The sequence below is a fragment of the Ctenopharyngodon idella genome, chromosome 22 (genome assembly GCF_019924925.1).
Source record: "Ctenopharyngodon idella isolate HZGC_01 chromosome 22, HZGC01, whole genome shotgun sequence".
NCBI classification, from domain to species: Eukaryota; Metazoa; Chordata; class Actinopteri; order Cypriniformes; family Xenocyprididae; genus Ctenopharyngodon; species Ctenopharyngodon idella.
This window is the reverse complement of record NC_067241.1, coordinates 7,619,120-7,634,172: the sequence shown is the minus strand read 5'-3', so window position 1 is coordinate 7,634,172 and position 15,053 is coordinate 7,619,120. Positions and strand designations below refer to the sequence as shown.

The 15,053-nt window shown below is 36.6% G+C and overlaps 2 protein-coding genes across 2 annotated transcripts; both read left to right on the top strand.

The window, feature by feature from the left end:
- The first annotated feature begins 322 nt into the window (after positions 1-322).
- On the top strand, positions 323-5,953 carry ttc34 (tetratricopeptide repeat domain 34). Its single transcript, XM_051880125.1, has 6 exons — positions 323-636; positions 758-950; positions 1,289-1,455; positions 2,021-2,294; positions 2,443-2,657; positions 4,482-5,953. Exons 1-6 carry the CDS (start codon positions 451-453, stop codon positions 5,016-5,018), a joined length of 1,572 nt encoding a protein of 523 aa, XP_051736085.1. The 5' UTR covers positions 323-450; the 3' UTR covers positions 5,019-5,953.
- A 997-nt stretch (positions 5,954-6,950) lies between these two features.
- Positions 6,951-13,460, top strand: zgc:154075 (uncharacterized protein LOC556929 homolog). Its single transcript, XM_051880823.1, has 14 exons — positions 6,951-7,194; positions 7,655-7,759; positions 7,851-7,935; positions 8,026-8,099; positions 8,243-8,302; positions 9,945-10,052; positions 10,156-10,212; positions 10,299-10,429; positions 10,778-10,832; positions 10,926-11,018; positions 12,271-12,405; positions 12,512-12,613; positions 12,702-12,863; positions 12,960-13,460. Exons 2-14 carry the CDS (start codon positions 7,667-7,669, stop codon positions 13,095-13,097), a joined length of 1,293 nt encoding a protein of 430 aa, XP_051736783.1. The 5' UTR covers positions 6,951-7,194; positions 7,655-7,666; the 3' UTR covers positions 13,098-13,460.
- The last annotated feature ends 1,593 nt before the right edge of the window (positions 13,461-15,053 follow it).

Sequence of the window (15,053 nt, the reverse complement as noted above, 5' to 3'; positions counted from 1 at the left end):
TTTAAGTGCAATTAGCAGTGAAAAAGAATTCAATTTGGTACTGAGAGAAGGCTTTATGTGCGTGCACTTTGGGTGTGAGCACAAAATCTGCGGGAATGAGTAAAATTTTGCACAATACACACAATCCCATGCCGAAATTAAAGCCCTGTAACACCAAAAATATTCATCCAGATCAAATGTTTATTTCAGATGCTTTTTTAAAAGACTACAATTGAAAAATGTATATATTATAAAATTCAACCCGCCAAAGTGGCTAGAAGGAGTGATTGCGTTGCATGCCACTGCTGAAATCCACCGACATTTGGCGGGTGTTAATGTCAAGCCCTGGTTGTAACTAACATCTGCAGGACCTTGGCCCTCTTGAAGCAGGATTGGACGCTACTGTCTTATTCAGTCTCCTGTGCTTCCTTCAGGTCTCCCGCAGGTGTGCACGCTCTTGCTCTTCTACTAATGGAGTTACAGCCCGGTGCCGATGGACCCCAGATTCTCACAGCAGATGCTCTATACCAGTTGGGTCGTGTTGAGGAGGCTTACCGTCTTCTTCTCAACATTGAGCACACAGCCCCACGACCACCGATTCTCGCACGCCTTGCAATACTGCAGCTGCATCGTGGCTTCCTCTATGATGCCTATCAGGTGCCAGATTATATTCCTTCTGCAGCTCACCATAGTGAAATCACATTTCAATTATATAAGTATTTCTGTGATAATAATGTATTAATTTTGGTATTAATGTATTAATTTTGGTGTCTTACAGCTACTGAAGAAGCTGATTAATTCAGGAGACACCAGCTGTCTACGTCCCCTTCTCTCTGTAACGTCTTTACAAGACCGAGCACTTCTAGAAAAACATTGTCTCTCTGCTTCCAAACGTATACTGTGTGGCCAACAAGCAGAAAGTGCAATAAGGGAAGCTGTGGCCTATTTGTCCATTGCCATCATGGCTTCAGGTAACAAGGACACATTCAGTAATATATTAATTTACATTACAAAATATTTCTGGTTATCAAATGTAGAGGAAAAAGTGCAAATGCAAACAGGAATTCATTTCACACCACTGATTTTATCTGACTGACGCAAGTTCTATTTGGGAAAAAAAATAGTTTCCTCTTCAGCTCTGCAATTTTCATTTACTTCTATCTGTAATTGATTTCCATTATTTAATCTTGGTTTTTATATTTCATATAACTCTCATAATTACTTAACAGAAATTATATTATAAAGAAACAGATGAAGGTAACTCAGAACACTGCTATTTTCTTAACTGAGTTAACCGATTATTCTTTAGGTGGTGGAGCAATAGATTCCCTGCTGGAGAGAGCAAGATGTTATGCTCTATTGGGCCAATGGAAGACGGCTATCTATGACTTCACTGCGATCCTTAAAGAGCACCCAGACCACGTGCAGGCTTTGTGTGGAAGAGGATTTACTTATCTTATGCTGAACCAGCAGAAGGTGTGGTAGCAAAAACAAAGACCTCCACCTATAGGAAATACCTCCACCTATTTGTAAAAATGTGGTTTGATGGTCATGATTCAGTAGTACATTGCAATAAGGTTAACGCATGCAATAGATATCACAAAATGACAATAAACAAACTTTTAATAATCTTGGTTAATGTTAACTTCTACATATACTAATACATTTTCAAACATTTTTTCATTTTAATTTATATTTATAGATTTACTTAAACTTATTTATGAAATGGATGGACACCTAGGCCTAGTTTCACAGACAGGGCTTAAATAAAGCCAGGATTACACCTTCGTTAAATTAGGACATTTAAGTAACTTTTTTAAATGTGCCTTAGAAAAAACATTACTGGTGTGAATCTTGAGACAGAACAATGGCACTAAGATTTTTCACTAAGATAAGTCACTGCAAGTTGCTTTCAGTTAAGACAGCTCAAAAATGCATTTTAGTCTGGGACTAGGCTTAAGCCTTGTCTGTGAAACCGCACATTAAAGTTATATTTCCTGCATGTTTGTAAACTGACACTGTAATATCAATAATTCACCAGGAATGCACACTAGACATACTAGTTGCCCTTCAGTGTGGTGCTGAGGAGGTCACTCAGAGCATGCTGTCGCTTAAAGACAAAGCGAAGAGACTTGTCAGTGAATGGTTGGGTCAGCACTGTCGCAGCAGCCTGTCAGACACTCTGTTGGCCAACCCTGTACCCTGCCGGGAGGAGCACCTGCGAGAGGCCTTTTTAATTGGTGGAGCACTAATGAACACTGACTGCAGGGAACCCAGGTGGCACCTCCTGTACATAGATACACTACTTGCCAAAGGTAGGGAGCAGTATACAGCATATAGGCGTTAAGTATGTGGGCCAGTAGGTTGTTTATTGCACATTAAATGTGTTAGACAAATTAAAAATATTTATGTTGCACATTATGTCTATGTTAAATGTTTTTTATAAAAATTATGTTTGTAAAGGGGAGGTGAATGCTGCAGGAGCACACCTGAAGCAGGTGTTTGGTCAAGAGCCTCGAGATGTCGCAGCTAAGGCCAGATGGGGTGTCGTGAAGGCCTGGCAGCAGAACTACAAAGTGGCTGTCAACTATCTGAGTGTGGTGGCTGAGAAAGATCCAGAAACTCTAGACTTTCTAATCAATCTCATGCAGTCAGCTCAAAGAAAACGCTTGGCACAGGTAATCACTAGTCGTGTGTGTATTGATATGTTAAGTACTGATAAACTGCACTGTCAGAAAAAAATACAGTACAATAGCTTGACAAATTAGGGTTGGAAAAATAATGTGTTCATTTTTATGATTAATATAGACCAGGGGTGTCCAATCCCGCTCCTGGAGGGCCACTGTCCTGCAGAGTTCAGCTCCAACCCTAATTAAACACACTTGAACCAATTAATCAAGGTCTTACTATAGGCTAGAAGCCTCCAAGCAGGTGTGCTGAGGCAAGTTAGAGCTAAACTCTGCAGGACAGTGTTTGGACACCCCTGATATGGACTGTTCAGTGCATTAAAAAATAATTAATGCACAATTAATAAAGCGTCTATGTTTTGTTCCCTTTGCCTGAGCTACACTATGTTTTTCTCCATTTTCAGAGGCTAATTGCTCACATAAAAATATAGAGAAATGTTTTAATTAATGATTTTACTGTATATTTAGCATGAAATATATATATTTAGTAATATATATAATATATATTTAGCCATGTTGTTTAATTGACAAATGCATTTGTGCCCATTTGTGCGCCCATGGGCGTGCTGGTCTGAAAACGAGGTGTGTTCAGGTGCGTTGCTGTCTTGAGGCAACTGAAAACGACTGTGCAGTATTTTTGCGTTAGTATTAAGAGAGCATTGGTATTATGTGCCTATAGACATGCGTACACTCTGCTTATTACACACACAGGGACGCACAGCAGCACACAAACATGCCAAATATTAAAAATAAAAGGATTACAATGTAAAAGATTATTATTGTGTGCGTAAAGATAAAAATGCTTTGGTGGAATCCGGCTTGTCCCGTAGATGATCTGCTTGCGCGCTTTAACCTCGTGCATGAGCAGATCCGTTTCCTCGCTAGAGAAGCGTTCCGTTTTTCCACTTGCAAATTCTGCCATGTAAATCCGCCATGGCACAAGCACATCTGGCTTTTAAAGGAAATGTGAGATGAGACTCTGATTGATTTATTTCACGTTACGCCCAAAATACACCCATTACTCATTAAGAGAATAGGGACAACCCTTTTAGACCATGCGCCAGCCGCGCTGACCATTTCTCCCATCGTTAAACTAGCTAAAGTGAATTCAGACACATCCCAAGTGCACTTGTGCCGTGCGTTTTAGACCATGAGCTTAGATCGTTAAAATAGGACCCATAATGTTAATTTCAAGGCAGGTTGAGGTAAAAATGAGATGAGAAGGATCTAATCACAGGCAGTAACAACAGTCTATTAAACTTTAACACACTAAACAAAAAACTCTGGGCAAAACAGAATCAGAACAACTGGGTAAAATGCAACATGAACGGACAATGAACAGAACAAATGCAGGGTTTAAATACCAGGGAGTATAATCAACAAAATAGAGAACAGGTGCAAATCATTATAAAATCAATAAGAAACCATGGGAACTTATATAAACACAGGAAACAGAACTAAAACACATGCAAAACGCAACCAAAACAAACACAGACAACCCATTACATTTAAACTGCGCATAAATTACACATTTTATCCTTGAAGACTGAAATTCTATTGTTATTAGTATTGTGCAGCACTGGCCTTGTTTAGTACTTTGTTAAAAGATTTTAAACAAATATTTTTTAACCTTTTTTTTTAATTCTACGTTAATATGGAGATTCCAAGATGTGATCGATTGCGGGTTTTTTTTAAATCCATTCACAGCCCTAGTACAAATACTGTTCTTTTTCTATTTTCTCCTTCTGTATTGATGATGTTACTCAAGGCAAATTCAACTCTACAGTGTCTAATAAAGTGATTCTGTGCTTCCAGGCAGCATCTCAGCAGGCCAGCATTGTTTCTGAAAGTGGTCAGTGGGAGCACGCTTTAGCCCTCCTTACACTAGCAGTGCGAGCGGTCAATGAGATGAAGCTTCAGTACCTCAGGCAGCGTGCAGCCTGCCTGGCCCACCTGGGCCTCCACGACAGGGCCGTGTCTGATTTGAGTAAGGTCATCCAGGGCCACAGTGCAGATGCGAGTGGGGAGCCAAGGGTTTGGGCAGAGGACCTTTGCCGCCGAGGCCGTAGTCTGCTGTTGTGTTCCCATGAAGAGTCTGGCTTACAGGACATTTCTCAAGCCCTGGATCTGCACGAGGGACAGGCTCTGCTGTGTGTGGAGGCTGGTCTGGGAACACAACGCCTTGCTGAAAAGTTCCTGCGCTTTGCCCTGCAGAACTATGGAGAGCAGAAACTTGACAAAGCTTGGCTTCTGACAGAGACCGGGCTTAAAGTGGACAGTGGCCATGTAGAACTGCGCAGACTGAGGGCTAGAATAAAACGAGAAGTCTCTGGTCCATGTACTGTCCACTAGAGATGAAACATACATAAGATGTTTAAATGTGAACCGATAGCGACAGAATGGTTTATGTCTTTGTATTACCATAATTTATGGTTAATCAGGCAAACATAAGAGCAAGAATTTCTAATCATAAGAATGCAGTATTGTAACTTACAGTCTCTTACAATTTACCTTTGTGTAAAAAACATTTTTATACAGTTTTTTTTTGTGTGTTGGAATTTTTAGTTTTGTCAAAATTGAACATTTGGTGTAGCCATGTCTGACATGTACGCTACTGTTTTGTTTGGGGTCAGTATGATTTTTAATAAATTGATTATTTTATTTAGCATGGAGTGACAGTTACCCAAAGTGACAGTAAAGAATTTATAATGTTCCAACACATTTTTATTTCAAATAAATGCTGCTCCTTTAAACTTTCTATTCATCAAAGAATGCTGAAAAAAGTATCATGGTTTCCACAAAAATATTAAGCAGCACAATAGTTTTCATCATTGATAATAAGAAGTGTTTCTTGAGCAGCAAATCAGCACATTAGAATGATTTCTGAAGGATCATGTGACACTGAAGTCTGGAGTAATGTTTGATGAAAATTCAGCTTTTCCATCACAGGAATAAATTACATTTTAGAAAAGTTATTTTAAATGACTGTTTTACTGTATTTTTCATGTCTTGGTGTGAATAAGACACTTCTTTCAAAAACATATAAAAACGATTCCAAACTTTTGAATTTTAGTGTTCGTTCAGCTATTTGTGTTTTGTTTGTAAATGTTTCTCTTCGAACAGTTATGCTGCTTTACAACTATAAAGTAGTTGTCATAATGTATAGCATATTGTATTGTAGTCATGTTTGTTGTAACAAAATTACGGTCAAACTTGTGAATAGCACAAGTATATCGAAATTATATCTGTTTTCTAGTTGGGCTTAGTAGGTCAGTATCTTCAGCAGTTTTCTGATTTGTGGAGGGGACACGGCGTTGTTCATGGACTGTTGAAAAAGCTTCAGTCTTGTGGTTCTTGTTAGGATGTTTGTCCCCCAGCCCTCAAAGACAATGTCTACTCAAGTTCAGACATTATAGCTGGTATCGTCATTCTTGGAAGAAATTCCACCACTCAGTAAACCACAACTGTCTGTCGCCTCTTTGTACACTGTCTCGGGTTATGTGTCTCACATCCACTGTGTCGTCAGTCGTCAGCAAGTTTTATGAAGTGGCTGCTAGGTGTCTGGTGACACACCCACGTGTGGGTGAGTTGTGAACAGTTAAAAGCTAAAAGAAATCCAGTAGCCTATATGACAAATTGTTGCACCTTTTAAATGTGTGAATGTAGATTTTGGTAAAAACTAAATACATACATTACAGATTCAATTCTGACAGCTGTATTTATCACTGCGTCCACAAGAGGGAGTACTGCCTCAGGTGATCTTGATGCAAAAGCCTACATATCTTCATTCATCCAGCTCACAAATTAACATAGTGAATTAATGACATGGACTGAAAAAGAAGCGGAAATTCTATAGTATAAAGACCATATATTTACCATATATTTAAGAATAAGAACCCATAACTCAAAATATAGTTCGACTGAGAAAAGGAGAGATGCGATGTGAAATAAAAATACAGAACTAGGAGAGAAATCAATGCAAATACTTAAGTGCAAACGTCATTGATAAGACCCGACTCAAATAAACCGTTTATTCATTAATTGTACATTACTGTTTATGAACATCAATTTTTTTTAGGATATCGGTCTGTTCCTAATAGCCTACAAATGTATCGTTTAGTTACAAAGACTCGTAATATAGGCCACCACCCGTGTACCACTTATGAAAGTGCTTTTATAGCGTTTTTTTGTAATTTTAGGCCAGGATGTTCATCTAAAATTTTATGTGTTCCGTGGAACGATGGCATGTTCTTTCAAGTGTTGCTCTTGCGTCATTTGAACGTCATCGCTCAAACGTAAACACGGAAGTAACAAATCCATAGTGAATGAGCCGAGCACTCCAGTCTTCTGAAACAGAAGCTGTCAGCCTAAATTGTCTCTGTGTTTTGTTTTACATATGTTTACATATGTAATCAAGGGTCAAGTTTGTATTTATACACGTAATCACGCACATAACCTGATTCAGGATCAAGGAGTCCGATGTGAGGTGTTATTGCGTTGTTAAAGCGCGCTGGGAGCTCGATATAAGGTAACGCATGAAAGCACAAAACCCGTCCCTTTATATTTTATCAGATAATATCACACAGCGTTTGATCTGTTTGCAAAAAGACAAGTTCATTTTAATGTCTCTGCCATTCAGATTCACAGTATATTGTTTGTCACTGCAAATTTTTGATTTAGCATAAATACCATGCTAAAATGCCACTTTGGACTTAATAATTTACTGCAGTCTGGTAACCAGTATCTAACCCATCATAAAGCCACACTGACCTTTATAATCCTGTTAAATTAAAGGAAAGACAAACCTATAAAGCAAAGTCCCAACCACAGATATTCAGTCTTAGGAGTTATGCATGGTAAGATGTCAAATGCTAGACTATTTAATATTTAGATCAAATTATTATGTTTGGCTAGTGTTTACTGATTATTTGGTTGTAGGAAGAATGAAACTTAAAAAATATTAAGTCTATGTGTTGTTAAATCTGCAGAGGTCTGCTATAATGCCTTCGCCTGTGGATGTTATCGTGGTTGGAGCTGGCAACAGAGGAGAAAATTATTCTGACTATGCTGTGATTTATCCTGACCGCATGCGGGTATGAATTGTGTTTTAATCTTCACATCGACAGTCAGCAACTCTGTTATTTATGAATAAAAATAACCATGACTATAACTGTTTCCTCATAGGTAGTGGGAATTGCTGACCCTAGAGATTTTGCTCGAAAGAAGCTTCAGGCATGTCACAAAGTAGCTGATCAAAACACTTTCAATGGTATGTCTAGCTTCGTGTCCCACCTTTTTGTTACAATAAAAGTGTTGCATGTGTTTCTTTTTGAAGAACATTTGTTTGCTTTTTGCATAGATTGGCGTTGTATAGCAGAGAGAGAGAAATTTGCAGATGCTGTATTGATCTGCACTCCCGATCGTCTTCACAAGGTTTGTGTTTGGTCAATGTTCACAGTTTTTTTTTTTTTTTTTTAGATCAGCATGGTGTGCTTAGCAAATTTTTACTTGTTAATGAATGACATAACTTGCACTTCAAGTTGTCTGCTGTGTCCAACCATTGTTTTGTTCTTCAGGACCCTGCTGTGGCTTTAGCTAAGAAAGGCTACCATGTATTGCTGGAGAAACCAATGGCTGTAAGTGACTTTTCGCCAAAAGACTCCATGACCGATTCATTTAAAACAGCTTATTCATTCAGGAACAAAGCAAGTGACTGACTTTATGAATGGGTCATTGAATCATTCACTCAACTGATTCTGTCCAAATGCGAATTCATTCAGGAAGGAAACATCACTGTGTGTTGCTCTGAGATGCACAACAGTTCTGCTGTGGCTTTGGTTAGATCTATTTTCGTTGGCAAAAACAGACAATATTGTGTCTAAAATGAAAGAAATTTCATATTATCTTCTTGGTTTTTGAACTGTTGTATAAAGTCAGTATCACATTTGCAATCGTGCTGATATTCGGGAAAACAGCATTCTTGCTTGTGTAAACTATAAATATAAAAAACAAGAAAACTCATTCAGGGGCATTATCTTGAATTTCGGGGACATTCCATTTGGTGGCGTTTTTTTGCCCCAAGCCACCGTTAATTTCAACCCAGCATATACCATTATCGTAAGGGTGAAAATGATCCACTCATGGGTTTATGTATTGGTATGCATTTTGAGAAATGTATGGGTGTGCATGCAGCCTGGGTTCCGGAAGTTAAAGTCCCAGGGACTCTGATATTTCAGTGTTCTGCTTCTGGGTAAGTCACACATTGAATTGAACAGATTTCTGCATAGACTAGAGTATGGTGGTCATATCTTTACCTTCCAGACATCAGTTTTAAGGGTTAGTTCACCCAAAAATGAAAATTCTGTCATCATTTACTCACCCTCATGTTGTCCCAAACCTGTATGAGTTTCTTTCTTGTGTGGAACATAAAATAAGATTTTTTTTGAACAATGTTGGTAACAAAACAGTAGCTGGTCCCCGTTGACTTCCACAGTATGAAAAAAAATACTATGGAAGTCAGTGGAGACCAGAAATTTTGGTTACCAACATTCTTCAAAATATCTTCTTTTTTAAAAGAAACTCATACAGGTTTGGAACAACATGAGGGTGAGTCTTTTTCTTTTTCTTTTTTTTTTTGTCGGGATCTGTTAATTGTTTTAAAAATTAAAATGCAGTTCATACACTGCATACATTATTTGAATACACTTCTATTATGTTTTTAATTTCTGAATTAAAATTCATTTTGATATTTTTGGGGGCCATAAAGTAAAAAATAGTACAACTGTCCTGATATCATCATGAAGAAAAAAATCTTGTTATAGTTTATATTATTATTATACTATATTATTATTACTATTAAGTAGTTTTGTCATAAACCTTTATTATTATTTCTAAATTAGTAGGTTGTGAAATGTCATGTGACAAGATTCTAATTTTAAATAGTTCACAATATTTGCAAAAACTTACTATGTGAAATTTTGTTATATATAAAATATTTATTATACACCATATATATTAAGTTGGAAAAGGTGTAAGGAAATTTTATTAATAGTTACACCACAACATTTTTAGATTTGCTAAAAGTAAACTTTTCTTGAAAATAGTATTGTATATTAGGTTTTCTAAAGCATATAAAACCATCATTACAAAGAGTACATAAACAAGATTTTTCACTTTCATACTATATTTCATTGATACACAATCATTTGTGGTATTGTTCGTGATTTGTGTATGATTTTATTTTATTATTAAATTAAATAATATAATAATATTTCTAAGGTTACAGAGGAGGACTGCACAGAGATTGTAGAGACTTGCATTCAGAGTGGTGTCATGCTCACGGTGTGCCATGTTCTCCGATACGACCCAGTCATCCACAAAATAAAAGTAGTTGCACTTTCCTTTAAATCCTGATAAACAATTATATTAGTTATAAACATTTATACTCAGGCAAAAGTAAACATGTACATTTTTTTTTTCTACCGTTCAGGTGCTGATTGACAGCGGTGTAATTGGAGATGTCATCCACATTCAACATTTCGAACCGGTAGGATGTGTTTAAATAAACTTGCAGTGTGCGTGTGCTGCGTGCAGTGTCTCTTTGTGTTGTGTCAGCCCTGTCCTTTCTGATAGGTGGGGTTCTATCATTTTGCTCACTCCTTTGTCAGAGGAAACTGGAGAAACGAGGCAGAAAGCTCTTTTGCTCTGTTAGCCAAATCCTGCCATGATTTGGATCTGATTCATCATTGGGCTGGTGGACGAAGGTACACTTAATCTAACATGACTTTCACACATGTGATAGAGCTGAGCTGAAAAAAAAAAAACAATAATAGTGAATAGAGATTAAGAATGAATGGAATGTCTTATCTTCTTTTATCAGTGTTTCTCTATATGTTCAGGCTGATTGCATGGGATGGTCTTTTTTAACCTCATGTTATTGGGTCACTAATATGGAAAAGGCTCTCAAGTTTTAGCTCCGTCCTTTTGCTCCTGCCTTTTTTTTACACTCCTTTCCACAAATATAACTTTCAGCTTCTTCGTGTATTAATATTCATAACATTTTAAGGTAGATCTTAAGGTTTAGATGGTGAAATAATAGTTTTATTTTACAGGTGTGTAAAAGTTTCATCATTTGGGTCGCTTAGCCACTTCACAAAAGAGAACAAGGTTGGGGTTTTTATTATTACGTAATATTATTTTTTATCTGTTAAATGAAAAACATTGCCAATAAATTTCTTAATTATTTCACAATTTTCCTAGCCGGCAAATGCTGCAAATCGCTGTTTAGACTGTCCTGTAGAGGGGGATTGTGCGTATTCTGCAAAGAAAATCTACCTGGATCGAGTAAAAAGAGTAATGTATTTATGTACACACCAAAGTTTATGTACATTCCAAAGTTTGGGATCAGTAAGATGTAAATGGTAAGAAGTTAATACTTTTATTCAGCATGGACACATTAAATTGCTTAAAAGTGACAGTGAAGTAACATTACAAATGATTTCTATTTCAAATAAATGTTGTTCTTTTAAACTTTCTATTTATCAAAGAATCCTGAAAAACATGTATTACAGCGTTTTTACAAAATTATTAAACGTTTTCAACTGTGATAATAATCAGAAATGTTTTTTGAGCAGCAAATCAGCATATCAGAATGATTTCTGAAGGATCATGTGACACTGAAGACTGGAGAAATGATGCTGAAAATGCAGCTCTTAAAATATATTCAAATATAAAGCATTTTAAAGTGTAATAATATTTCACATTATTACTATTTTAAAAGGTTAGTTCACCCAAAAATGAAAATTCTGTCATTTATTACTCACCCTCATGGCGTTCCACACCCGTAAGACCTTTGTTAATCTTCGGAACACAAATTGTGATATTTTTGTTGAAATCCGATGGCTCCGTGAGGCCTACATAGGGAGCAATGACATTTCCTCTCTCAAGATCCATTAATGTACTAAAAACGTATCGAATCATGATTCGGATCGCGTGTCAAACCACCAAACTGCTGAAATCATGTGACTTTGGCGCTCCGAACCGCTGATTCGACACGCTGATTCATAACGCTCCGAAGCTTCCTGAAGCAGTGTTTTGAAATCGGCCATCACTATATAAGTCGTTATTTTGGTTTTTTTTGGCGCACCAAAAACATTCTCGTCGCTTTATAATATTAATATTGAACCACTGTACTCACATGAACTGATTTAAATATGTTTTTAGTACATTAATGGATCTTGAGAGAGGAAATGTCATTGCTCCCTATGTAGGCCTCACGGAGCCATCGGATTTCAACAAAAAATATCTCAATTTGCGTTCCGAAGATTAACGAAGGTCTTACGGGTGTGGAACGGCATGAGCGTGAGTAATAAATGACAGAATTTTCATTTTTGGGTGAACTAACCCTTTAACTGTATTTATGAACAAATACATGCAGACTTGATGAACATATAGTACTTCCTTTAAAAACATATGTAAAATATCTTACAGACCCCAACATTTTTTCAAACCTTCTTTACTGTGCTTTTTGAAGTTTATAATTATATGATGTATATAATACAAAAATAATATATACTTTGTCTATTACATGTTATTCATAAATCAGGGGGATGTTGGCTGGCCAGTTTCAGTGATTTGCAAAAACTCGGTTCCTGATATTGAATCCGTGACTGAAGCCCTCAGAACAGGACCTTATGGCCGCTGTGTCTACGAATGTGACAATGATGTGTGCTCAAATCAGGTTGTAGAATCTCATACAGTATATACTTGCTTGTCAGATAATCAGTAATGATGTTTCCTGTCATTAACAAAGTATATTGTTTTATTATTTAATTCATTTATTGCAGGTAGTGACCATGGAATTTGAAGGAGGCTTGACTGCCGCATTCACCATGGTAGCATTTACAGAGGAAATATGTAAACGCAGAACATCTATCCATGGTAGTAAGGTGGGACTTCAGGCTCATTTATGTCAACATTTCAGCACTTTGATGACTGTAAGGGGGTGTAACACCTATTTGTTTATTCTCTCACAAGGGGGAACTGTCCTATGATGGATATGAGATCAAAGTGTTCGACTTCCTCACTAATAGGACCACAAAGCACACCGCAGACATGAGAGTTCCAGGCAACTTTGGTAAAGGGGGTCACGGGTCTGCAGATTATCACCTTATCGACTCCTTCATTGCAGCTGTGATGGTAAGACGATAGATCTGTAAGATCATTTTTCTCTGTATTTCTTGTAGAATCTGAGTGATTTGATCATTTCCAATGCTTCTCTCTTTCTTAATATAGAATAAGGACCCAACTCTGATTAGGTCAGGTCCTAAGGAGACATTAGCAAGTCATAAACTAGTGTTTGCGGCTGAACGTGCCCGTTTGGAAAACAGAGTTATGTTCTGTGGGAATCCACGTGATGGCGAGAGCAGATAAATGTATATGAGCACATTGTGGACTTGTTTTACATTCCACTACATGTTCACATTCTCTTTGTTGTTCTAGATGTCACTTACAGTCTTACATTGTGATTTATTCAGTGATTTTAGAAATTGTCCAAATGTGATAAATGTAGATTTTTTTTTATGTAATCGTGTCTGCTTTATTCAGAAGACTTAAAAAACAGTACATGTTGAATCATGTTTCTTGCATTTAATGTGACTTAAAGATACTTGAATTTATTTGTGTAACACCTAATGTTTTATATTAATATTTATCTAGATCAAGTTATGTGACCATGTATTCAAATTAATCATGTGTAATTATTAATTACCTCAATAAAAATAATCATATTTTGTCCGTTTTGTTCAGTTTGAATGGATTTTTATTTTGTTTTATTATTTTAGTAGCCATCCAAAACTTGAGAAAACAAAATATGGATTTTACAGAATCAATGACAATTAAAGTGCAAATTTTCATCTTCATATTCTGTTTATCTTTCAGAAGTTTCCTCCGATAATGGTCTTCTGTGTTTGTACAAAAGATGCATAATCATTTGCGGTCATGCAGTGGACTATGAAAAAGGCTCACAGTCAAATTAAGTGATTGTCTGCATATGCTTTGAATTTATATAAAGTTTTTTAAACATCAGTATTTTTTATGGAATGAAAACAGAATATTTCTTAAAAGGGTTAGTTCACCCAAAAATGAAAATTCTGTCATTAATTACTCACCCTCATGTCATTCCAAACCCGTAAGACCTTCGTTCGTCAGAACGCCGACTCATTTTTGTCCGGCTCCTGCATCAGCTTCACATGCAAGCATTGTGCTGGTCATGTGAACAGCGTGGGCCAATAAGGAGTCGGCGTTCTGACGCAGAACCTGGAAGCGCTGAACGTAACAGTGTAGGAGAATGACAGAAGAGAAAAAAATGTTGAATAAAGTCGTTATTTTTGTTTTGTTTTTGCGCACAAAAAGTATTCTCGTCGCTTCATAAAATTAAATTTGAACCATTGCAGTCACATGAAGTGTTTTAACGATGTCTTTACCTTTCTGGACCTTGAAAGTGTTGATTATATTGCTGTCTATGGAGGAGTCAGAGAGCTCTCAGATTTCATCAAAAATATCTTAATTTGTGTTCTGAAGATAAACGAAGGTCTTACAGGTTTGGAACGACATTTTTGGGTGAACTAACCCTTTAATTTAGACCATTTAGTGCCATATTTTAAAACAATGACAAATGATCATTGAAATATATTGAAATGTAAATGCTGATGACGTGATAGTGAAATTGTCTATAGTTATATAACAGCCATTTTTTACATTAGTCACTATACGTAAATGGCATTTCAGACTGAGGAGAGGTGGAGTGTCACAGTGAGTTGAAGGGTGTCATAACCTTGCAGTCTGTCCACACAGTTCTCAACCTTATTAGTTTGGTGACTTTGTGGGTTGGTTATCTTACTTGAACAGATTACAAGAGCACTGCATTTGACATTCATGAAGGTAAAAAACCTTTATGAATGTCTTTATAAACACTATGTACCACCTTTAAAAATGCTCTGTAAATAGCGACTGTTTTACAAAACATTTTGTTTTCTTACAAAAATCATGGTTGAAACACGAGCAGAATGTTAACTTTGTTAATCATACACTACATTCAGCAGTGATGCATTAAATTGATCAAATAATGTTACTATAATGTTTATTTAATGTCCTTTTCAAATAAATATTCATTGAAGAATCCTGAAATTAAAAAATGTATCATGGTTTCCACACAAAAAGGTTTAAGCAGTATAACTGTGTTTAAAATTGATAATTTTCTTGAGTTTCTTGAGCAGCAAATCAGCATATTAGAATGATTTCTGAAGGATCATGTGACACTGAAGACTGGAGTAATGATGCTGAAAATTCAGCTTTGCCGTTTCAAGAATAAATTACATTTTAAAATAT

Bases quoted from the DNA above. Each gene is read 5' to 3' on its own strand.
- ttc34 (XM_051880125.1), top strand. From the start codon at position 451: ATGGAGTTACAGCCCGGTGCCGATGGACCCCAGATTCTCACAGCAGAT. The intron at 637-757 runs GTGCCAGATTAT...GGTGTCTTACAG, and splicing joins TCCTCTATGATGCCTATCAG to CTACTGAAGAAGCTGATTAA. The intron at 2,295-2,442 runs GTAGGGAGCAGT...ATGTTTGTAAAG, and splicing joins AGATACACTACTTGCCAAAG to GGGAGGTGAATGCTGCAGGA.
- zgc:154075 (XM_051880823.1), top strand. From the start codon at position 7,667: ATGCCTTCGCCTGTGGATGTTATCGTGGTTGGAGCTGGCAACAGAGGA. The intron at 7,936-8,025 runs GTATGTCTAGCT...CTTTTTGCATAG, and splicing joins TGATCAAAACACTTTCAATG to ATTGGCGTTGTATAGCAGAG. The intron at 10,833-10,925 runs GTTGGGGTTTTT...CAATTTTCCTAG, and splicing joins ACTTCACAAAAGAGAACAAG to CCGGCAAATGCTGCAAATCG.